This window comes from Lytechinus pictus, chromosome 18 (assembly GCF_037042905.1).
Source record: "Lytechinus pictus isolate F3 Inbred chromosome 18, Lp3.0, whole genome shotgun sequence".
Taxonomy (NCBI): Eukaryota; Metazoa; Echinodermata; class Echinoidea; order Temnopleuroida; family Toxopneustidae; genus Lytechinus; species Lytechinus pictus.
The window spans coordinates 5,776,403-5,803,080 of NC_087262.1; the positions used below are offsets into that span (position 1 = coordinate 5,776,403).

The 26,678-nt window shown below is 36.8% G+C and overlaps 1 protein-coding gene across 1 annotated transcript in view; it reads left to right on the forward strand.

The window, feature by feature from the left end:
* The first annotated feature begins 1,654 nt into the window (after positions 1–1,654).
* The window catches only part of LOC129281837 (serine/threonine-protein phosphatase 2B catalytic subunit beta isoform-like), a 36,876-nt gene continuing 11,852 nt past the window's right edge, over positions 1,655–26,678 (forward strand). The window contains exons 1-7 of the mRNA XM_054917761.2: positions 1,655–1,772; positions 6,395–6,540; positions 8,060–8,199; positions 16,780–16,857; positions 22,010–22,104; positions 24,342–24,467; positions 25,687–25,764. Of these exons, the coding sequence (XP_054773736.2) occupies positions 1,712–1,772; positions 6,395–6,540; positions 8,060–8,199; positions 16,780–16,857; positions 22,010–22,104; positions 24,342–24,467; positions 25,687–25,764 (724 nt within the window). The 5' untranslated portion in view covers positions 1,655–1,711. The remainder of the gene's footprint in view (positions 1,773–6,394; positions 6,541–8,059; positions 8,200–16,779; positions 16,858–22,009; positions 22,105–24,341; positions 24,468–25,686; positions 25,765–26,678) is intronic.

Here is a 26,678-nt window from a genome sequence, read left to right on the forward strand (position 1 = left end):
TCAGTCAAAATTATGCCTTGGGTAATACTAATAGGCTTGTTCTGCCTTTTGGTTACATTGACCGGGTGGCTGTTTCATTGAGCAATATTTTCAGAAATTTCTACTGACTGATTTGCTTTGAGCCAATCAGATGCAAGGATTTCAGTAGCTTATAACAGGTGTTGGGTGAAAATCACTGAGTCTAGATGTTACATGAACCAAAGACACTTTACTGCCAAAGTCTTCAGTTTGATTGTCTTACTCTGATTTTCTTTGAAAACTTTAGGGCAGGGATTTGCCTCCTTTCTGATTAACCACTGTCCAGTGCCCATTCATGAATATATCTAATGATATTTCCAACAAACTCTACAGAATTGGAATTATGCCCAGGTTTACTTAGTTGTCTGTCTTGTTTTTGTATCTAATGAATATATTTGTGATGGCAATAAACAAAAATTGTGGAAAAAGTAAAAAAGTGTAATGATCCGCCTTGTGAAAATATGTTCAGGTTTTTTTTTTCATAGAAAATAGTGAAATGTACTTCATAAATCATATCCATTTATTTTTCAAGCATTTTGCTATTTTGTGTTAATACTGTTTGTGAATTGGGTCTAATATGGATCCATTCTGTATAGAGGGTATAGGAAGGTCGAATTGTGTTTCAGATATCTTTTTTTATATCTCTCTGCGTTGAATAGTATTTAATTCAACTTTATATTCATTCAACTTCATAGAAATATATCTCACTTGCGAAAACTCTATTAGTCTGATAATTTGTCATCCTCCCATCCATACATTTTCTTCTCTCATTTTCATCTTACATTCCTTTGTCTTCTGCACATTCACTTTGATATGCCCCCCTCCTATCGATTCCAAGCAAAGGGCATTATATCGTAGTTCTTTTCAGCTTTGCATCGAAGGACAGGGTATTGAAAGTAAGATTTTTCTATGGAAATCCAAATCATGTAAAATCGAGGCATCTTATGGGTGGGGGGTGGGAAACGCAATACGGAGATGCCAAGGTCTGGTTGTGAATGAGCAATATTAGACAATTTTATGCTCGCCAAGATTGGATATGCTTGCATTTGTATGTATGGGGAGCCAATTGATCGATTGGATTGAATTTAAACTGTTTCTTTGACTTTCTTCTCGAAGCTAGCAGGTGTTCGCAGAGGGGTAACTGTAACATAACTGTTAGAAGTGGGAGTATAGAAGTCACTCTGTAGAATGTATGAATTTAACAAGTTGCACCTGTTGAAACCTGTGCAAATACAACTTCTTTGGAAATGCCAATGATTGTACCATTTACTGTGATCAATGAAGTATTGTTTGTGATTGTGGTATTGAAAACCAGTGCAACGTTGCCTTCTGACATGAATGATAAATTGGAGATTAAAAGAATAATTTCTTTATGTTGCAAGATTTCCTATAACATGTACATGTATATGCTGATTAAAAGTTGATGTAAAGATTTTCCCAATATGAAGCAAAATGTATTTTTAATTATTTCTTTGTTTTTGATTAATCTCATTTGTTTATTGTATTCACAATATATACATTGTAATATTCTGCCCCCAAATAAAAAAAGGGGGGATTTATTAATAATAATCCTTCATGATATTTGTTGACTGCTTGCTTAATAATATATTTACACAAACATTTTCCTTTTTTTAACCTGCAGTGTGTGCTATATCTGTGGAGTTTGAAGATATTGTGTCCAAAAACGCTGTTCATGTTACGAGGAAACCACGAGTGCCGGCACCTCACAGAATACTTCACATTTAAAACAGAGTGTAAGTATACATATTCTTTCCTAAGTTACCGAAACAGGCTTGGGATGTTTCACTAAGATTTAAGTATGACTTAAGTCGCACTTAAATGCCGACGCGTACATGATATGCAACTCGCAGTCTTATTGATCAATACGCAGTAGTGCGTGTCCTCTTGGCATGATCTGACCAATGCAGTCATGCCTTTTATACTGCACGCAACTAGGCATTTATTAAAGTGTGACTCTAAGTCATACTTGAATCTTTGTGAAACACCCACCTGGCTTTGGATGTTTCCTAAGTTTAATAGAGAAACAGATTTATTAGTGAAAAATTAAATATTACTTTGAATATATTGTGAGTGTTTTTTTTTTGTAAAATGGGATGCGTGTACCGGGGACTTGCACATGATTTTTAGACTTATATGCGTTTATGCAGCTCTTTTTGCAACAGGCCCCATATCAGTCTCGGGTAGATATGAAGTTATACCTGGGGCCTATAACACAAAGCTTAGTTGTGGTCGTAGAACATTTTTCTACGATTGATTCCATTGACTACAGTGCACAATCAATCGTGAAAATCAAGCGTACGATTAATCGCTAACCTTTGTGTTACGGGACCCTGGGAGGTGTTTCACGAAACAAATAGGGAGATAACCTCGGCCAATCAGATGGAAGGATTTGCAATAGCTTATGAAATCACAGATTATTCATTTCATGACATATGCCCTTATAGTTATACATGCAGTTCATGGGAGGGATATGCATGAAGTATCAAGTTGAATTGAATGATAGCCCATTACCTACCAGAATAGGAAGGTCCTTGTACAAAGCCTAGATGGGGATTGCTGAATCAAGTAGTAAATGGATTTAAGAAAAATACAGTAATTTAAATTCACATCCTCATACATGTGATAAGGTTCTCAGATAATAATGGAACCTCATACTTGAGAAAAGAGAAGATAGCTTGTAAATGTATTCATAATTTATCGAACCCTTTAGTGCCTTAATGGTCTGTTGACAGGTTTGCGTAAAAGTATTAGTAACGGTGTTGAATATTGACGCAAAGAAGAGCGTTCATTGTGGTAGTTTAGAAGACTCTGAGAAACAAAGGGAGAGTTCCAGGGATTGCATTTCCCTGCAGTTATCGTCTTCCCGCCACCTACACGTAGGTGTGATCTTTCCTTGTAGAGCAATTGTCTTGAAAAATATATGAGCATGCTACATGAATATTTGACAAGGAAACTTAACATGCCAGGGTTGTGAGTTTTCAGACAGAATCAAGAATTCAGTCCCTGGTAGTTTTGTTTCCAGGTTGTAGTTCAGGCTTGTTTTATCCTGTTTGTACAGCCCAATGCTGTACTCTTAAGGAGGCGCAATAGCTCAGTCGGTAGAGCGGGGTTTCAGATTCCGGTGACCCGGGTTCGATTCCCACTTGGTGCGCTAGTGCCCTTTGGTAAGGCATTATTCCTCATTACCAGTCCCTCCGAGAGGACCTTAAACCGTCATTACTCTGGTTGCTTGCTTGCTTACAAGCATCCATGCTTTCTTAGCAATCGGGTAAAAAATCACCACCACTATTTAAGCCCCGGCGCACACTATACGATTTGTTGCAATACAAATTTCAAGTAAATCATAATGAAATTTGATATGAACATTCCAAATAATAAAATCTTAGTGATCAAGAGTTCAGAATAGTAGCAGCTAGGTCTACTGAAATCAAAACTCGGTCTAATTCAGGCCTCCTTGTTGGAATAAAAGCAAAAGCAAATTCAATTCCAAATCGTAATGACGCCATCAGCAGCTGCGACTTGAAGCTGATTTAAACTTTACTCCAACCACAGGGCTTGCCATAAATCAAAATTACGATTTTATTAATCCTAACATTATGCTGAGCTTCAAATTAAGTAATGTTACCTCAAGATTTGAATATTCACATTTATGCAAAGTGCAATTTGTTAGAAAAATTGTGTTGTATTGGATCGCATAGTGTGCGCTGTTATAATTCTGATGTGCAGTGTATAATGGTATTAAAAGGGGCTGTTGCACCTAGATATTTTAGCCAGCATATTCCGAAATACAAAGGCTATGGAGAGCATATATATCAAAGCCTTTTATAGAGTGTTAGCATACTTCATAAAATCATCTCGTGACAGAGCGGAAGTGTACATTCCGACCATCAGCGTGACGAGATGTAACGTAATATCAATATAACACATGGTCGACCATGTGAAGTGGCGGCGTTGACTATATATACCCCACCCATACATGATTCCAGTTAACATGTACCTACTGCCCTGGGAAGTATGAGTGTGTGTAATCCCGAGTCTGCTAATTCAGCGTCTTCTCCCATCAACCCAACCCTCATCAACATAAAATATCGTTCACACCAAGGGGGATCACTCCCTATAAAAATTCAATATTGTGCAATAAATTTTAATAAAACATGACCTGGCCTACTCGAACGAGAGTCATGACTCCGCTCATGTGGGTGTGGGTGGGCGTGGGTGTGTGTATTTGCAGCTGAGTACATAGACGCCAAAGGCTGCATTGTCTTTGCTTCAAGCCAGCCGTATTATTGCCAATTTACAACTCGACACAAGATATATAAAACATGATGTCTGTCATGTTTCGATGGATAAAATAATTTATCTCCCATATTAGCTCTTACAAAAATCTTGAGAGAGAGAGAGAGATAGATTATAATTCATATTAAATTGCTTTTTGTCAAAACTTTATCAATCTAGGTGAAGTAGAATGAAATTCTTCACGAAAATTATTACGAGCTAGAAAATCATAAACATTATTGATGTAATCCTTGACATTTTTAATGAAGAGGGAGTAATAACTTTGCAGTCTGTTTTGAATATAATGTAGAATGAAATTCTAGGTATAATTACCAAAATACTTCCAAGAGACAAAATGAAAAGAATAATAAGTGCTGCCCTGAGAAGAACCATATTGCCCTTATGACAAGATTTAAAAAGAATGATTCTTTTACTGGCAACTTGATGTCCCATCAAGGCCAGTCTTAATTAATTTTACTGGACATTCAATCATCTAGCAATATGCTGACAAGTAGAACAGTGATTTTGAAATTATTTCTGGAAAATCTCCTTTAAGAAATCAATAGAATCGTCAATACAACTCTACAAATTTTCTTTTTTTGTTTGATCCATCAAAGTCACAATTACAACAATATTTCTGAAAAGACAAACAGAAGAAAATATGAATAAGTTGGGAAATTGTCTGAGCGAGCTCCGCCTAGGGAGCAGTTAAGAAGGTGCGAGAGACTGGGGAGGATGTGAATCCTTGCGTCTAGCCTTGCCAGTGGGACCGACCGTCGGCAGAGAGGAAACGTCACCCGAATCTGACGGGTCAGATTAATGAGTGATCCAGACGGGGTTTGGCATTTCTCAAAGTCAATTGCCCGATCGGGCAAGTGGTTGTTTTGGAAATAAAATAATGAAATATCAGTAAATTTCAATATCTTTTGGATAATCACAACTTTCATGTAATGTCAAACCAGTAAAAAAACAGTGGAAACTGATGAAAAATCAGCGCCAATTACCGATAATTTATCACCAGGTACCTCATTCGAAGTACAGTGCCATCGCATCTTACGTTCTATGTGCGCATGCGCTACTATCTTGCGCAATTTGCCGATGCAAACTCCCTCAAAAAATTTCATGGATTTAAAGATGCAAAATAAGAAATTTTTGGAATTTTTGGTGAAGGTTTTTTTTAAAACCTTAAACGCCCCTTTATAAATAGCAAACAGATTTTTCAAAATAAACGTAATGGATTGGGCCTACTTTGCTGAAAGTAAACTTTCAAATGTGTGTACAGTAAAGAACACACATTTGTTCAATTGTTCTTATTTTGTATGACCTTTAAAATAGTACCATCCTAAAAAATATGAAAAAACAAAGAAAATAATAAAACAAATTGGGCAAGCATTTTTATGTTTTACTGTATGCAGGGCCCCTAGTATTTTTTTAATTACTGATAGGGCTATCCTGTTGAATAAAGGGGTTCTTTAAACACACAGAAAATGTTTGCATTGTAAGTATGATAGCATTTGTTTGTCCAAATTTATCAGCTGTAATGAACCGAAGGGAATGGTCGAAGATGCTGAATATGATTTTTCGCCCCATAATCCAATAGGTTTCATTACTGGATGCTTGTTAAAACATGCCTGTTGATATTTCCACTGAAGCGCTACAAAGTCGTCATTTATGGTTGGGATTTGAAAGTGGCAAAGATGGAAGCCAATTTATATGCATTCAATGACAGACACCTTCTCAAGTATCCCAAGAATTTTGACTAGATGCATGAGGGTTTTGTGAAATTGGTGCTTTAAAAAGTCTAAAATAATTGATACTAATTATAAAAAGAAGATTTATGTTTAAAAAAAAATATGATGGGTATGTTGAAATGTATTTGTGATCTTTCTTTGCATTGTTATTTCTATTCATCGCAAGCATTTGTGCTTTTTGGTCCTGTTCTGCTGACTACATATTTGTATACTTTGTAAATAATCATCATCTGGCTATTAAAAAATGTTAACCATTTTCACTGTTTTGAGATGCTAATTTGTTAATAAAAATCTCTCATTTCTTTCTCCTATTCTTCCATCCATTACAGGCAAAATTAAATACACAGAGAATGTGTATAATGCATGTATGATAGCATTTGATTGTCTACCATTAGCAGCTGTAATGAACCAACAGTTTCTCTGTGTCCACGGAGGCCTCTCCCCAGAAATACACTCATTAGACGACATCAAGAATGTAAGTACTCTATTGCCACTCTCTACCCGGGTCGGCCAATCGGGAATTCGCACAAAGTTAGAATCCGATTGCCCCATTCAAAGCATTTATGAGATTGAAAACCTGAAAAATGTTTGTCTATGGTTTCTTGGAAAGATGAAAATTGTGACAACCTGTAGTTGTTTTACGGCAATCTGAAAAAGGTATTTCATACTTTATTTGACAAAGATTTTGCCATTTAATTCATGGGGGGGTGGGGGGACACTCAACAATTTTTTCCTATGACAACCCTGTGTCCCTACCTTTGCATATATCTGTTCATAGTACTGTATACAAAATTTAACTAATGTCCCTTCTTTTGACAATTTCTCAAGATTTTGTCCCTGTTTATGGGCTTGCATATATGGCATATATATGACCGGTTTAATACAAATGGTATGAACAAATGGCAGAGGACAGATTTTACAACCACAACCTCTTCTAGGTTCTTTTAAAGCACATGAACAAGTCTGCTTCCTAGCAAAAATAGCTGATTTCCTTGTCTAAAATTCTAGAACAGAGAGTATTTCATGGAAAATTTCCTTCCACTACCTTTTTGGCTTCTACCTTTGGTAGCCTAAAATACCTCCTTTCCTTTTGATTATTCCCCCAGTTCATCATTTAGTCCCCAGCTTTACCAGCTCGCTTGTCTGTATGACAGCTTTAAAGAACAACCGCCTGAGAAAGGCTATTTATAAACTTCAAGGCATTCTGTATTAGTGGTCCTTTATACGTAGTAATAGATTGATTGCTATTTCTTGTAAAACAGTTGTTTGCTTTAGAGGAGGGTTCAAGATATCTAGCCTTCTATACTATTTTCTATTTGTGGTCTTTTATTTTTGTTGTAATTAATTTTTTATACGTACATTATTATGTTACTTTGATGTTTTGTATAAAAAAAGTGAAATAGATAAACTGACACTAACATTTTTTCTATGTACATATGATGTACATGTAGCAAACTTTTGATTTTTTAACAAAATATAGATTATTTTAAAGTACATAAAAATCATTCTAATGAATCAGTGTAAAATATTTGTGTATTACTCATGTCTACTCATGGGGGCGTCTTGGTCTAGTGGTTACGACTCTCCTCTTTCAATGAGAGGGACGTAGATTCGAATCTCAGCTACGGCGTGTCTTCCTTGAATGCACCAAGTGCCTTTAGCAGCTGGGGTTATATACAGTGCGCCAATGAATAGGAAACTAGATAATCGGCGCCCCATAAATGCTATTGCTATTTATTTTTATTATCTTTATCTTTTCTATTTTAGCCATGTCTTAACTAATTGCAAATAGTGAAGTATCAAAAGTGCCAACCACCCCCCCCCCCCCCCCCCCTGCTGAGTGCTGAACATGACTATTTGAACTCTTGAATTCTTTATGTGGGCAAGACAGATTTGAAATATGTATTTCACATTATCACAAGTAATCTTTACCAATTTTCCAATTTATGTACAGTGTACATATATATATTTTTCAAAATTCTTGATTTTGACAGTTGGACAGATTCAAGGAGCCTCCAGCATTCGGTCCTATGTGCGATCTCCTATGGTCAGATCCGTTAGAGGACTTTGGTAGCGAGAAGAGCGCAGAACACTTCAGTCACAATTCAGTCAGAGGCTGCTCATACTTTTACAGGTAAGAAATGCTATCTGTAACTCCCCCACCCCCCCACATTTCAGATGTTATCCCCAATTTTGATCAATAGTGCTGTCAATCACCAGTGGTCGTATATCACTCGTCTGAGTGCTTTGTTATCGGGGATGGTGATTGACTACTAATCACAATCAGTCACGACTCATGATTCAGCAGTCATCTTTACGGATAACAAATTGCGATGCTGGTCACCAATCAGTACGATGTTGTGAAGTAGAGATTGTGCGCAATGCGTGGTGGGCTATTACTTGCATGTTGACATGGTGGCATCCTGCATTGTGCACCGTGATGCATCCTACGTCACAGTTGCCACTGGTGAGCATAAAGCGTATCAAAGTTGTGGTAGCATCAGAGTGACGATTTTGTAGAGCATTTTTAGTGAGATACCTGAGCCATAATTTGATTAATAAAAGAAGAAAATATTGTTTGTATCAGTAAGATGTAATTTTTACTGGTCATTTTGGACCAGTAAATCTGGTTATTTCTGAAAAGTTACTGCCTCAACACCATTTTTTTTCGGTCTGGGACCGTCCGACCAGGGCCAGTGTCGTGTGCTGGCTTGGCCCTTGTTCTGAGTGGTTGGTGGGGGAAATCCCCTGAACTGCTCTGGTTGGTCGTGTTTGTCCCGCATGGCCACTGGGGAAATACCCTTTGACCGGTCTCTCACAGTCAATGTGAGGAATGGATTTGCCTGTGGAAAGACTATGAGGGTTTTGTCTCCCAATAAACAGGAAATGATTGAAGATCTTGAATGGGACCTTTTTTCCCCTCACTCAATTCAATAGGTTTCATTATTTTCTCATCATCATATAATAAAGAGCTACAGTGTCATTGTTTATCATTAGAATTTGACAGTCGGCAGAAATGGAAGCTGATATGCCTGTACATGCATTCAATTACAGACACTTTCTCAAGTATCCAAGAAGTCGGACCAGAGACTGCACTTGCAATGGTTTTATGAAACCGTATCCCATACTGTAGGAATCTGTTTATGAAGATCTAGATCTTGTAATGCAAAGATTTGTGATCAATTTCAAGTAAAGGATATTGATTGGTTGATATACGGTATGTTGGCACTGCCATATATCGTTTGATTGCAAGCCTTTTGTGCTATCAGGTCCTATTCATGTTGACAACCTACCACCCAATAACTTGCTGATGTCTTCAAAATGTGTACTCCATGTACTTTACTTTTAATCTGGCTATAAAGAGATTCACAGGTTTCACTTTGATTGGAATGTCAGATTTAATCATTTCGTGTACTTTTTTTGGTTTAAGATTTCCTGAGCCTTGTCTCACAAAGTGTTACAATTGATACAATCAATCTCAACTGTATGGAAATTCATCCATACCATAATTTTTTTCTACAGGAAATTTGCACAATCTCCTTTATGGTAAACAAAGAGAATCACACTGAATCTTCAAGAGAATCACACTGAATCTTCAAGAGAATGATGGATGTATGAATATACATCATATCTAGAAAACATTTTGAACAAATTTGCATTTTAGATTTTGACGCTGCGGGCCATCCATAGTTGTGGTCGATCGTATCAATTGCAACTCTTTTAAGACGGGGCCTGGATTTTGTTTGAAAGATAACAAGTTTTGCATTAGATATCGGTTTCAGTGCACGTATCATTGTTTGATTTAACCAGGAAGAAAACCCATTGTATTAGTTTGAACCAGGAGTTTTTGTTCACATACCAAATCAAAATAGCTACCAGGAATTCATGAAATACAGTTGAAATATATCATAAAGCTCCAACTATTCAGTGTACTATTTTAGAGAAAAATAATTTTTATCCGAGCTATATACTTTTTTTTAATATGAAGCCAACCTGGGCTCCGTAACACAAAGATTTGCGATGAATTGCAAATATGAAAGAACATCCCTGATTGGTCCCTGGTCAGTATTTTAAACTTAATGCGCATGTAACATTGATATTGATTGGTCAGTTCATTTAGCGATTGATCGCTAATCTTTGTGTTACGGAGCGCAGTCCATTTAAAACCTCACACTTAGAAATGATGGGTAATTAGGGTTGCTATCTAATGGAGCAGTAACATTCATATGACAAGTGCAGTAGAGAGGGGTAAATAGCTGTAAAATTCAGGAAGGATTGGGGAGCTAAAAGCTAAAACATATGAATGAATTTCAGACCCATTTCGGTGATAAATGATTTCATTTTTCATGTTAGTGGGAAGAAATGGGGAAAAAAGGTTATATTTGTTGTGGAGTAGAATTAAGTTCTAACTTCCAAATTTAGAGAGCACCAATGGAATTCAATAATTTGAACTATAAAATGGGTAAATTGCCAATTCGTCTCCCGCCAACTCTTCCACTCACCACATGCTGAGTCCATCCACATTTTGTCTAACAACTATTTGGTCCAATCATCACTACGTCTAACCACCATTTCGTCTGTGACCATTTCGTCTGATAACCAACTGGTCTAATACCATTTAATTTTCATTCATTTTGCACAATTTAACACTTAGTCCAATTAGACCAAATGGTAAATGGACTAAATGGCTATTGGACCAACTGGTTATTGGAAGGAATGTCATTAGACTAAATGAAAGTAGACCATGTGGTGAGTGGACGAAATGATAGTAGACGAGTTGGCAATTAGACGAATTGGCATTAGACGAATCGGAAATAAAACTATAAAATGCAAGTTCTGTTAGTATATTTATATGGCAATCTATAAGTAAAATGTTGTAATATATATATATATATGCGGGCATGCAAGGATCCGATGACCGGGGTAATAATATGTCTGTAAAGCACTTAGAGACGTCGTTCCGATGTATTAAGCGCTATATAAATGTGGAATATTATTATTATTATTATTATATATTGTAAATATTGATTATACATCATTGTTTTACACTACAGGGTACCATCTTTCAGAAAGTTTAGATTGGTCCAGTCAGTCTCAACTATATGGAAATCCATCATTGTTAATAATTTTTCAAACCAGAAATGTGCAAAAAGTCCTTTTGAAACAAAGAGGAAGCACCCTGAATTGTCAAGAGAATGATGAATATACATAATATCTAGGAAATAGATTCAAATACAAACATGTATTTTAGATGTTGACGTTCCTGGCCTTCCATAGTTGCAGTTGATCGGATCAATCTCAAGTTTATGGAAATCCATCAATGTCGTAATTTTTCTCGAGAAAATTTGCTCATTTTCCTTTGAAAACAAAGAGAAGCATACTGAATTGTCAAGAAAACAGTGAATATATGAATTATGGTCATGCTTAAAAAATATTTTGAACAAACATGTATTTTAGATGTTGACATTGCTGGCTTTTCATTGTTGCGATTGATCGGATCAATTGCGACTCTTTGTAAGACGGGGCCCAGATCTACTTAAGATATGAATCTACTGCATTTACTTACCTATACACGGAAAAAATTGTACTGGAATGATTCCTAAGAATGAATATTCAATCTGATTTAAAGCTAAAGAAAGGGTACATTTTCTCCCTTTCCGATTTCTTATGATCTTGAATGATAGCAATTACACATGGAAAATAATTTGGGGTCATTAAAAGTAATAAAAGAAATAGAATTAAATGAAATAAAATTTAGTTACTAGATTTTTTTTCCTTGAGAAAACAAATGGGCAGCTTTTACATGATATCTTGCAATTTTTGTGTTATTTGGACTCGTGTTCTATCCATATAAAAAAAAAAAAAACTATATCACTAGGTAAAATTTCGAATTATTGCCAATTTGAAGCGTGAAAGCAGATTAATTTAAATCTTCTGTGCACATTAAGGACAGGAGCCTTGTTAACAAGAGTATTTATTAATCACTTCTGTGAGAATACTTGATTCAACCATCGAAAAAGCCCAAAGCTATCTGAAGAGACCTAGTTCATATCTAATTATACCTTGAAATTTACTCAACCGACTGCATGGAATGATAATTTCTAAAGCGATGCATATTGTAGATTATAATGAGGGAATTAGAATTGCCAATTTGCCTCCGTCCCTTCACACTACTGATTCAAAATGTGGAGTTCCCGATCAGTTGAGCGTGTAATGAGAATTCCAAACTAGAGTTAAATTGGTGTGATCTTTCATTCCGTGACATTCAGTTTTAACAGTCCGGAATTTGCTGACCTTTATTTTTCAGCAGCGTGCATCAAATTTAACAGAAGGAGGTTTACACTGTGAACTTATGTATAAACATCTTGTTCTTTTTGTATCCTCAATGGATTTTATTCTCTTCAAATTTGTTTTTGTTGGTTTTAATATCCTTTTAAAAGTTTTTTAGGAGTAGCCTATGTCATTGCAATTTGTCAGTTTCTGCAGTTTTCTTCTTCATCGTCATTATCATCGTTGTCACCACCACCACCACTACCACCATCACCACTTCAATTTTGATCACACCACTACCATCATTATCATCATCATTATCATCATCATTATCATCATCATCATCACTATCACCATCACCATCATCATCATCATCACCATCATCACCATCATTATCATCATCATTATCATCACCATCATCATCATCATCACCATCATCACCATCATTATCATCATCATTATCATCATCATCATCATCATCATCATCATCATCATCATCACTATCACCATCACCATCATCATCATCATCACCATCATTGTCATCATCATCAATCATCATCATCATCATCAATCATCATCAACATCATTGTCATTATCATCATCACCACCATCAAAATCTTTGTCATCATCATTGTCTTGTTGCCTTCTTCCTTGCTGCAAAAATCCCATCTTAATAACACTTGACAATTTACAACAGGTTTGAATCCAGACATTCTTATTTCAGCTAGGGAGTTTCATTCATTAATCATGCAACATTTGATTTATCTCCAGACACCGCATGTTATTATGACACCTGGTGAAGATTGGATGAGAATGTCAACATTGATATATGTCTGTCGTGCCCTGTTAGATAGGATCTTGCAATAATGCATATAGATCTTCACACGTCTTGCCCATTGTAGGTAACCCGTGCCCACAATCTAGGCAGTCCACTCAAACTCGAGCTCAAACCGCTGCATTTTGGGAGATTTACACAGAGCTTATTTGTGCGTTGCCAGAAATGTAAAAGGGAGAATTCTTCCCTGATTTTACACGCAATGTGAGTGCATTGCATGTTGAAACCTGATGTGTTATGAGCTGATGAAATCCTAACATTTTATTGGTGGAGAGCAAATTTGTCACTGACAGTACTTTTGTGAAACCTGCTGTTGATATTTCATATTGCCCCCCCCCCCCTTGCATCAACCTGATGCCTTTGGTGAATAATTTGACTGTTAGCAACATTTTATCTCCGAGCGGTAATTACTCTATACACCTACCTATTTTCTTGTTTTCCTCTTTTTGTCTGCTCAGTTTTCTATCTTGGTTCATGGCTTAAATTAATTAATCTGAGGCTATCGGAACCTAGGGTCTTGGTCGAAGATGACCTGTTGTCTGGCCGTGGTGGTTGTTTCATTGGCCTTGTTGGCCTTGATTTGTTGCCCCCTTTCGTATATCCCATTTTGTGAGGTAATATAGAAATGAGCCCTACGGAAAAGTGACTTTGGTCTAATAATGATAATAAGAAACAATATTGAGGCTTGTATTTATCTATTTTTCTTGCTGTGTTATCTCGACATATCCCTTAAAGTATATCACATTGTATCTCGCTCCCTTTCCTAGCTTCTCATTTTCCTTTTCTCTTTCCATTTTATGGCAGCCATATCATTGTCACCTCATCTCTTTCTTCAAACGTTGATACACTAATAAAAACACAACGCATCCCCCATTTTGTGCCGTACCTGTTACATGCAAGGAAGGAGAATAGAGCCCTTTAGCCGCAGTGGTGTATACAAACTGTCTGTCATTGCAGTCTCTCATTGGATCATGCATATTGAATCAGAAGGTTTCATATAACATCCGATCTTTATCCCTTTCATGTAAACACAACCCAACTCAGATCGAAATAGCTGCTGTAGTCTATACTCACCCATGTCATGTAAACATAGCCATTTGTGGGTCTACAATTAGTCGCTGTATTTCTCTGTCTGAGCTCTCGATAACACGCTGTGTAGGCTATCTGCATCCAAGTCGTGTAAACATAGCCACTTTCAAAGGCACATTTATCTGCTGTATTCTACCTGGTCTCAGATCTGTGTCGTGTAAACACATCCAACCTCAAATCTCTACCAAAGTCTTTTTCTCCCCACTCGTCATAAGAACGTGGCCAACATCTGATCAGCCTATATTCTTTTTAATGTAATTTTTTACTATTATGTACAAAGCTGTGCTACGTTGTATGCCTTTTTTTCATGTGAACTTAGCCAAATTCAGTACTGCCCTAGCCTATCTGCATCCTTGTCATGTAAACACTGCCAGCCCCCAGAACTGTGTACATTTACATGAAGCCACATAGGTAAGATGTAACCTCTCTGCCAAATAAAGACACGCGCCTTCAATTTTCCCTGCCGCAAGTACTGGAGCATGCAGAATTATTCATTTCCCCTTGCATTTTGGACATTCTGGCCGAAACAGTAGCATTACTAATGCATTCAAGTAGTGACAGGCAGTTTATTACAGAGCAAACATTAAAACTCACAGTCCATCCAGAATTGCAACTTTCACACAAAAAAAAAATAGAAAAAATATGAGGCCGTTGAAATCTTTGCTTGCAGTTGCATGGGGATCACCAATTGAGGGCAGGATATCCCACATTTTGCTCAGACACAAAATGAGGGCGGTTGATTTAACAAGGTCACTGCTCTCTTTGTACTGCCATGTAGTTGTACGTAAGCGTGTTTCTCAAAGAGTTAGTGTGATACCTTAATGCCAAGTTCTAACGCATAACCTCATTGTCAAATACTCAGTCGTGCGCACCCTGTAAGCATGATCTGACCAATGTGATGATGATGTGTCAAGTACCACATGGACATGAGAATTTGAGTGTGATTTTTATTCAAACTTAAATCCTTGTGAAACGCCCCTTGAGTTTGTTTTACAATTATTACAATATTACAGGTGGGTGTTTCACAAAACTGTTCTTAAGTTACAAGAGACTTTTACGAAAGACCGGTGGCCGTATCTTAGGAATTTAATCAGCTATAAAAGGGTAACCAGTCCTTCGTAAAGTTGCTCGTAACTGATGAACAGCGTTATGAATTACCCACCCGCTATGTTAATGTCATTGTTTGACTCTCATTTTGCGTGAAGGACAGTACTTTGTACAGTGGGTTTGGTCATTTCGATGGTTGGTACTTGCTTTCTCCTTTTTCATGTTTTACCATGCAGATATATATGTATGCTGAGAGACCTTCCTCTCTAATCTTCTTGCCTGGAATTTTTAAAAGGGGATTTGCATTTTCCCCCTCTGGGTTTGAGTAGGGAATATTGGACGGAGTAAGGGTGTGTTCAATGTCGGTTTCCAAATTTAAACGGCAACATGAGACTGAAAACGTGATTACAAAACGTGGGTATAATGAGGAACAGAGGGTATGTCAAGGCTCCACACTAACTTTTTTTCTTGGTGGCCCGATCAGTCCACCAAAATCATCAATTTCATATTTTTGGTGGCCCGCAAAGTGAATTTGGTGGCCCTAAAACAATAGGAAACATTACAATTTATCAAAACTTTGGTAGCCCGACTGGGCCACCAAGTGTTGGCTTTTACAGAATTTTGGTGGCCCGACTCTCATTTTTGGTTGCCCCGGGCCACCGAGCCACTGCTAATGTCGAGCCCTGGGTATGTTCAAGGTCCTCTTTTCTCGGTCGTAAAAGTAAACGTCTTTCAAATCATGATTCGGAGGAAAATTTAAACTTCGAAAAAGATGCGTTTGTAAACGCGATCAGTTCTAATTTTACGACCTTGAACATCGCGAATGCGACATGAAACACAATTGTTTTGAAACGTCTTTAAATTTGCTCACGCAATGGAAGCCTACACAAACAGGTGCTAGAACTGATATGGGTCATACTGCGCAGTAAACCTGCGCTAACGAAAGTGGAAAATTTAAAGATGATCAACATATAAACGGCTTTATATTTTCGACACTGAACAGTGCACCGCTGATCATGTATGTGTTCGCTGTTTTCTAATCAAGTTTTCAATCATGATTCATGTTGCTGTTTATAAATTTAAAAATCAACATTGAACACACCCTTAATAGAAAAAAAAAAAATTGGGAGACTGGTTTACTGATCAAAGCTGTGAATAAGAAATACATAGACGGCATGACACACAATCATTTTATCTATTTATGCTTTGTGCATATTTGAGGATAATAATAATAATAATATACAGTTCTTGTATACCGCATATTATGAATAATGTCTCTATGCGCTTCCAAAGGACTTGGATATCATTCATTGTTTATTGTTATTTCCAGATTATACACCAGTTTGAAATATTTTAATCCCCTCCCATGTCAAATATTTAAAACTAATATTTGTATCTAGACATACAAGCCTAAGATTATGTTGGTTGACAAAGAAATCTGCATGTTTCTTTCTTTTTCTTTCAATATTACAGCTATCAAGCTTGCTGTGAGTTCTTACAACAGAATAACCTTCTTTCAATAATCCGAGCGCACGAGGCACAGGATACTGGGTAAGTCGGTTAATTTTATTCCTGCTTTTTTTTTTTTTTAAATATTAAACACTTCTACATCAAGATGATGAATATTGGCCATGGTTTCTCAAAAGTATTGACAGCAATCTGTATTTTGGTAGTTATTGTTCACCATTTATCTTTGGACAATGATCAAATTGAAAGTGTTTGTAGTCGTTTGAATATACTCCAACCCCATAGCCAGGGTTTTCAATTATCGGGTTTGATTCCTTCTCTTCCTTTGCTGAAAAATTTTTAAAGAAAAAGATGTCACCGATCAAAATTGCTGGGTACTTCGTCCTTGAAAACTGTTTTCATCCTCTATTTTTTTCTTGCTTTGGAAAATTTAGAGGGTGATTTTAATCTGTATCAGAGAGATCTAATTCTTACAGGTTTCACAACATCATGCTGTGTTAGAGTACAAAAACTATTCTATTCATCAATGTGATATTAAAGTTTTTATCTCCATTATATATTACCTAATCTGCCGTATGCTCTAGTGATCAAGAAACAGTTGTACTTTTCATCCCAAGATCATTTAAATACAGCAAATGTCAAATAATGATGATAAATTGAACCTCTACTGGTAGGTAATTGTGTATTTTTTAGTTGCTAGAGATAAAACTGTATCATTGCAACTGGAGGGTGTGATTTATGAAGCAATTATCAGTCAGTTTCTCAGTGAATTGTTAAAAGCTATTGAAATCTTTGCTTCTTATTGGAGGAGAGTGAATTTGGTTGTAAAAAAACAGTGACAAGACAATGATGAGTTCATTCCGAGAGGAGTTGAGTGAAAACGTCTTTCGCATTGGAAGCGTTTGGCTGCTGTTTTTTCTTTTTGATTTTTGCTACAATTTAGGCGTTTACAAAGAAAGTAATCAAAATTTTAGAACATTTATCCATCGAGATCATGCATTTGGAATAACATGTACTTTATGAATACGAAACAAATAGAAGTAGAGATGTAATACCTGGTTAGAGAAATTCACATTTCTAACAGTACAGGTTCAATTTATCCCATATTGATAATTATACTTGCTTATCTAGCGCGTAACACTTGCCTTATTAGAAGTCTCTATTAAAGCGCTCTACAGTAAAGCATCATAATTTACCCTGGCTTTAGCAGGGCAGTTGGTACGTGCACTGCGTTTCAAGGAATAAATTCCTACCAGGAGACCGACCATTCACCTCACCTGGGTCGAGTGCAGCACAATGTAGGTAAATTTCTTGCTGAAGAAAACCTGCCATGGCTTGGAAATCCAACCCACGTCCCTCAGATTGAAAGACGAGAGTCATAACACTAGACCACGACGCCCCCACATTCCTCTCAAATCATTACAAAATTCTCTGGGATGATAGGGCAACGGTAAATTTTTTGCGAGACAAATCATGAGAAAAGAGCCACGTAAAATGAGGAAATTTACAACATAAACAAATGTTTGATATATTTGGCTTCCCATAATCTAAGCACGGAGTTAGATCATGGTCGTAGTTAAACTAGACTTCAGGATACGTGCCCATGACTCTTCATCCCCGAGGAATGTATAATGAGTATTTGGTTGCTATCATGCAGCCGACAAATTAATTTAATACCTTAGCCATAGAGCATCGGAAGTCCCCTTTCACTCTTAATGGAGATGTGATGCACATTCGCTCCCACTCTTAGGATTTATGTTTTGCTCCGATATGCAGCCTAGGGAAATTTACGAACTCCGGACGTTGGATCAGAGACCTTAGACATTAGAGAGGTTGGTCCCCAAGACGTCTTGATAGGTTTTTACCAATGCTGGCTGCTAATGCTTCTTTATGGGGGAACCATGGCATCTAGATTGTCGCATCAGGGGTATGCATGTCGTGAATAGATGAGCCCTCATATCAAACAGGCCCTTAGATGATTTGTACACATGAAATCCTCCCATCATAAACTAAGCCTGCAGCCCTACGTTTCAACCATTCTCAGTTTAGAGAAGTAAATCTGATTTTTTTTACTCTTCAGAGCTCTTCTTTAGATAGGATTAATTGAATTGGGAAGCAATTTTTTCCCTAATTTTTTTATAGCAAAATCGTCCTTTTTCCAGTCAGAAAGATGGAGAGGTTTTGACCTTTATTCGAATCTGTATCACACAGAAAGAATGGGTGCGAGAGAGGGCTCAAGCAAAATAGACAGGGAAGGGGAGAAGGAAGGGGGCAAGGGGGGAGGGATGAGAGGCAATTTCTTTTTGTTTATTTTAACTCTCATAATTTCATAAGCTAACTTTCAGAATTCATGTATAGCTTGAGGATCATTTTCATTTTTTTGGACCAAATGGGATGAATTATTCAACAAACCTTCACAAATCCCAGGATGGAATGGTCCTGTTGTTGGGAAATGAATAGTATATGCACACTTTTTTATGTATGATATAACATTTGAATTTTAAAGCCATTTAAGCCATCAGTAACTTGTTCTTCTCTTGTTTATGTGGGTGGGGCTTGTAAAAGATTAACATTTATGCATTTTCTGAGTGCGATTTGGGCCCCATGAATTGTTACATCGATATTTGTGGTGGTAACTACTAAGCCTGAGTCATATCGATTATTTTGAAAACCGGTGTTCGACAGCTTTAATTCGATCGAACATCGATGCATCGAAATTTGAAGGCGGGGAAAATCGAGTCATTTTTTTTGCTCCGGCCGGCCGTCGATGCATGCGCTATGCATGCACTACATGCACTGACGGTCTGCGCTGGCCGCGCCGGGTGAGCGTTGCAAAAGCAGATGACAGAGCAAAGTTCGTTTGTATTTTCCATGATCACAAAACACAAAAAAGGCCGGGGGCAATGCAGAATTCTTCCCAAAATATCTTCAACAATGATATTTGCAGATGATAACATATAAGTTTAAAATGAAACAATATTAAAGACATGAATCACGCAGAGTCGATCCGAATGATTTTCGGTCAACTAGCATTCGCAGTCCAGCCTCGCACAAACCAGCCCCGTCCGCGTCCCCGTTCACTCACTCTCCCGAAACGACAGGCATGCTTGCCAGCGCCATCTGTGCAAACAGCGGGGAGAGCGCTGTAACTTGCCTGAGATTGTGTAGTTGGCGGGGTAGTTGGATCCAAAATTAGCTCCAAATAAATTGATGGAAATAAATACGTAATTTTCTCTGGATGGTCATTTGAATTGGTATTCAATGCTGATATATAACGATTGTGAGGAAAGATTGGAAAATATGAGTTCTGACGATGTTCGAGACTTAATCCTGATAATGATAATCCATTTATTTTAGACACAAGAGCTTGTGATCGAAATAAATACGAATGTCTCGGATCGAGCTCTAACTTCATATAAATTATTATTGGATGTAAAATAATTACGATTTAATAAGATTTTATGGCCATACTAAAAATATTGACGATGTCAGCAAAGTATGTTATGTTCATATGGAAGAATTAATAGTATTATACTGGCATTATTTTTATTTTTTATTCCATCTCTGGACGTCTCCGCGCTCCGAGATAAGAAGCACAATGCGCATGCGCGTTCGATGACGTCTGACATATTTTCCATTCATGAAATCAGAGCCCAAAGTTGGGCACAAACAAGCTTCAAATTGATGGGAAAAAATATCAAATGTAATTTTTCTCTGTTGTGTCATGTAAAATATTATTATATGGTGATATTACGATCATCAAAAGAGTTTCTACATGTTGACAATGTTCGATAATCAATCCTGACGTGTAATTATTTTTTTAGACAAGTGCGATTCCACTCACTCAAGTCGATCGTCATGTGATGTCCGCCATTGAAAATTGAAACGAAATACAAACGTTTCACATCAAGCTCTAAATTCATATTAATGATTATCATATGCAAATTATTGTTAAATATTACGATTAAATCATGTTCTATGGTCATGATATTAATATTGTTCATGAAAGCAAGATTTACTTTTATACGTTGATCGCATCCATTTTCCGGCCATTTTCTGATTTGATTAAAGCACAGTACTGCGCATGCACGAACAATGGCGACTTGTACTTCCATTCATAAATTCATCGTGCATAAATTATCTCGGCACGAGCAGACGAGCCGTGCAGACGAGTAAGACTCGAACTATGATCGAAATAAACTTCAAATTAATGGTGAATAGGCATCATAATTACACAATCCGTTTCATTTTGGGGGCAATATAAATGAAGTAAGTAGTAGTCGAGACGGATATTACTGTTTATTTTGATGTTTGATTGTGTGAACCAAATGAATCGGCCGGCCGACGTATTTTTTTTTTTTTCGATGCACCGATTTTGCAAAATCTGCATCGGCGTTCAATGACATCGATCGAACACCGATTTTAAAATCGATTCGACTCAGGCTTAGTAACTACTGTACATGGTAACAGCCTTGTAATTGTGCAACAACAATGTAATTATGCAACAACCTATTTGTTTATGCACCAACCATGTAATTGTACATGTAATTGTGCAACAACCTATGTTAATTGTGCAACAACCATGTAATTGTGCAACAACCATGTAATTGTGCAACAACCATGTAATTATGCAACAACCATATAATTATGCAACAAGTAATTGTGCAACAACCATGCAATTGTGCAACAAACTGTTAATTATGCAACAACCATGTAATTATGCAACAACCATGTAATAATGCAACAACCTTGTGATTATGCAACAACCATGTCATTGTACAACAACAATGTAATTATGCAACAACCATGTAATTATGCAACAACCTATGTAATTATGCACCAACCATGTAATTGTACAACAACCATGTAATTGTGCAACAACCTACATGTATGTTAATTATGCAACTACCATGTAATTATGCAACAACCTATGTAATTCTGTAACAACCATGTAATTGTGCAACAACCTATGTTAATTATGCACCAACCTTGTAATTGTGCAACAACCATTTAATTGTGCAACAACCATGTAATTGTGCAACAACCTATGTTAATTTTGCAACAACCATGTAATTTTGCAACAACCATGTAATTTTGCAACAACCCATGTTAATTATGCAACGAGCATTTAAAATCAAGGTTTCCACGAACTCATTGATGGCAAATTATTAAGAGGTTCACGCAACAATCTTTATCGCTGAAATGTAAATTTTCCTTTCTTATTTGCAATTTGCAGGTATCGGATGTATAGGAAGAGTCCTACAACAGGTTTCCCCTCCCTTATTACCATCTTCTCGGCACCTAACTACCTGGATGTCTATAACAATAAAGGTACAGTCCCATGTACAGTCTTTTGTGTCAGAAACTCTGAATTAAAAGTGTCAGTCCCATCCATAAGAATTCATGTCTTCCAGTAATCTCTATGAGTCCAAGTTAATATTTTTCACATTTATTGAATGAAAATTGTAACCCATTCAAGACTTCAGTGCTTGTTCCAAACAACCTATAAAGTGGAAGAGGTTCCATTTATAGACTTTTATGTTGTGTCAAGTCAGTTGATGAAGTAGAGTAAGTCCCACATATAATATTTCATGGTGTGTTATGTTTCTGTAGAGTACTAGTAGATTAAAATGACAAACTCTTGTGTACAATACAACAGGAAATATCAGAATTTACCAATATTTTACTAGAAATTCCCTCCTACATCTGCAAAAATGTGTCAAGGAGAGACTTAATAAACTGACCTGTCTTTATATTTTTATGTTAACCACATCTAAAATAGGAGGAAAAAAACAAAATAAAACAAATATCAAAACCAAAACCAAGAAAATAACCCCACACCGAGGGTTTAACAGGAAAACGGAAGCCAGCTCGTGGGTTTAATCATCGATCAGAATTGCAGGTTTTCATGTGCGGTTGGTAATCACCGAGGCATGCAATGCAATGTGCCGAACTCCCAGCAGTCATGCTCATTCATGGGTTCATTTTGAACATAGCCACAGCAAACACGGGAACCCATCTGTCTCGCCGGACTCATTAACAAGCCAATAACCATGCAAAAATATGTCTGATATATAAGTTATAAAGTAATTACAGTCTTTTGATTGCACCAGTGTCCTATAGTTCCCACAGGACAGTGTGTTTAATTCGTAACATGTCAGTCTCTTTCCACTTTTCCTCCAAATCTGTCGGTCGTTCTTTCCAAAATTGGCAATTTATATCACTTTTCAGCCCTCCCTATTTGGATGAATGTAAAAATGTGTAAGGAAGAAACATACATGACAGGAAAGCATGAATTTTTGGATAACATTGCCAGTTCATACAAGAAAAAAAAAATCTTGTTTGTAACTCAACTCTTAATATATCACTTATATTTAATCTCCTCCCACTTGGATTACTCTGATGCTTAAATTCCACTTATCTCTACATCCTATTTTGTGCAGTAAAAATCAAATGATTTCTGTAACCTCAAATAAGGATTGAACATTGGAAGTGTTGCAGATCTTAATTCAATTCAATTCAATTCATTTTATTGTCATGTATAAAAAACACAAAAATGTTCCTGATCTTGTTGTATATCAGTGTATGGAATGGACCAGTTCCCTTCAAACATTAATCTGCTTGTATCAAGAATAAAGGAGGAGATGTATATTTCACCAGAAACTGTGCAATGTTACAAATATTAGATAATAGTCTTTCAACACATGCTTACATTTATTTATTTTTCTTTTATTTATGAGATGGCAACATTTATTACTTCATGTCGTCTGCATAGTATAGAACAAATCAATGAGCCTTTTCTATTTGTATTTATTCCTTTGTGATTAATACGAGCTCCATTTACTTAAATTTACTTAAATTTTTAATTCATTATTATTTTTTTTTTTGGGGGGGGGGTCAAATGTTTAATTATTCTGTTTGATTTTTAATGAATGAATTAAGATTTTGTTTCAATGTCAGGCAACCTGCTGGTGAAGTGAAAGAACCCACAAAAATATAAAATGAAGGTTTCGCAAACATTCATTACAAAATAACGCATTTATGGATTTTCCGATTTTTTTTCTTCTGATGTCACATGAGATCAAAAGCCCAGAAAATGCTGATATCTTTGAAATTGAAAATTATTTTATCTTTGCAATTTATATATCATCTTGCACATTTTTTCATACATTTGGTAATGGTAATTGTATGACATCATGAACCATTGAAGAAAGAGGACATTTTTGGATTTCATATTACTTGGTACTAAGTATATGGAGCATCGCTCACATGTAATGTCACAAAATAAAAAATGAATAACTGTGTTTTTCTCTGATGGATGTCTGTCAAAGCTTTGTTAAGTCTTTCTTTCATTTTCTTGTATCAAAATTAACTTAAATTGTATTGAACTTGATATTAAGGTGAAGTCTTTGTTAAGTCTTTCTTTCATTTTCTTGTATCAAAATTAACTTAAATTGTATTGAACTTGATATTAAGGTGAATTTCCCCTTCAAAGCTACCGGTACTTATTTTTAGTGTGACATAATGATAATTTTTCCCCCTTGTCATTTTATGTTTGATCTTTACAGCTGCAGTACTGAAGTACGAGAACAATGTAATGAATATCAGGCAGTTCAACTGTTCCCCTCACCCCTACTGGTTACCTAACTTCATGGATGTATTCACATGGTCATTACCGTTCGTCGGTGAAAAGGGTAGGCCTTCGGTCCTTTGGCTTATTTTAGTGGTCCAACATTCCGGGCCCCATCTTACAAAGAGTTGCGATTGATCCGATCAAGCTCAAGCATATGGAAATCCATCAATGTCATAATTTTTTCTTCAGGAAATTTGTACAATGTCCCTTGTAAACAAAGAGAAGCATACTGAATTTCCAAGAAAAATATGAATGTATGAATATACATATTTAGAAAATATTTTGAACAAACATGTGTATTAGATGTTGATGTTGCTGGCTTTCCATAGATATTAATGATTGGATCAACCATAATTCTTTGTAAGATGGGGCCTGGTTCCACAACATTTTGCACCCCTTTCCAGTTCTGGGGTTATACCTAAGTCACATTTGCTATACGGCGGTCGTACTGCGAGTCGAAAACAGCTGTTTTGACATTTTTTGTACCGGCTACATATTTGAATAAAAATGAATAAAATGGATGTGTTCGACTTGCCATACGGTCGCCGTAGAGCAAATGTGACTGAGGTATTAGGGTTTAGAAATATGTTTTAGGGTATTCAGTATAAGTGTGAGGATAAAGATTTGGAACAGTCCTGGGGGCCGTTTCATAAAGCTGTTGGTAAGTTAAGAGCGACTTTAAGAACGACTGTTGATCCTTTCTTATGCGCTAAACCATCGCCAATGAATATACCATTTACTATAAATAAGGATCACCAGTCGTTCTTAAAGTCGCTCTTAACTTACGAACAGCTTTATGAAACACCTATCTGGGCTTGGGTTGGTTTCACACAGTCTTTTCCGTTCGTCGGTGAAAAGGGTAGTCGTTCAATCCATTCAGTGGTCCAACATTTTGGTTCCATGAGAGTTAGCCCTCTCTGCTCACCTTTCGGTCTTTCCTAAGATTTCAGGTTAGGATTAGAGAGGATATAGATTAGGCACCATCTTGGGTTTTAGGTCGGTTTCACACAGTCGTTACCATTCGTCTGTGAAAAAGGTAGGCCTCTGATCAAACAATTTATTAAGTGACTCAACATGTTGATCCTCCCACAGTTCTCCCATTTCAGTTACATATGGAGTGCAATGTTCATGTTCAGGTTGGCAACTCAAGAGTTATAAGGGTTTTCCATTTAGAATATCATGAGGGGATAGATTAGGCACAGTCAAATCTTGGTTTTAGGTTACAGACAGGTGGAGATACAATCCACTAGTTAACAAATTTCTATTTTCCCTCCACGCAGTAACGGAAATGCTGGTCTCGATTCTCAACATCTGCTCTGACGACGAGCTCCTCTCGGACGGAGACGATACATTTGAAGGTAGGCACCCGACCTTCCACCCAGGTCAAAGGTCAAATATTGCACGTTTCCTCCCCGACCCTCTTCCTTCTCCCTCGCCCTTTGGAATGTTCCCTCCTTTACCCCGTATTGGTTAACACATACTTGATGTCATTCTCCTCTCCGCCCCTCCTCCTTGGATCTTAAGATTGCGCATGTGTCTTATCAGCATGTGTAGCGCACTTTGTACCACTTACGTTGGGAATCTGTGGACACACCAAATCGATGTGTAACACTTTAGTTCGTAGAAATCACTGGGAAGGAGTCCTCGGATGGAACACATTGTCTACTGGGGTGGGATGATTCAGTTGTATTAGAATAAAAATTGTAAAATAAAAGCCCCTGTAGGATTGTTAATAGACTGAATTGTTTCCGGCCATGTGGAGTGGGGATGGAGGATGCCAATAAAGTTAAGGATTAAGTAATCGGTACTTGCCATTTCCTGGAAATATGAAACATTCCATATTTGAGTGGAGACTACCTCATTGCTCCTAAGCGGATGAAACGATGCTGTCGAAATGATGTATGGTATGGGTTATTCATGAAGTATTCCTATGTATAATTCGTCTGACGATGCCATGAATGATGATGCCTTAAAAAGAAATAATTCCAAGAGTATTCCTTAAAGCCTGTCTAAATTGAAATCCATCATTCATAAGACGCTTTTATTTGCTCTATACCAATAGTCGATCAAAACATTTTTCTTTCATTGACGCGATAAAGGAAGCAATGTATGCCTCCTGTCGAATCCAATCGAGGATAACCCATCGGGCTGTGTTTGATTATAGAATTAAATTTACGATTAATGGCGAAGATTGAGCATCGTGTAATTTGATCGTATATGTTACTATGATTAATTTTTTATTGTCGTTATGATCAATCTATGCACCTTGCCA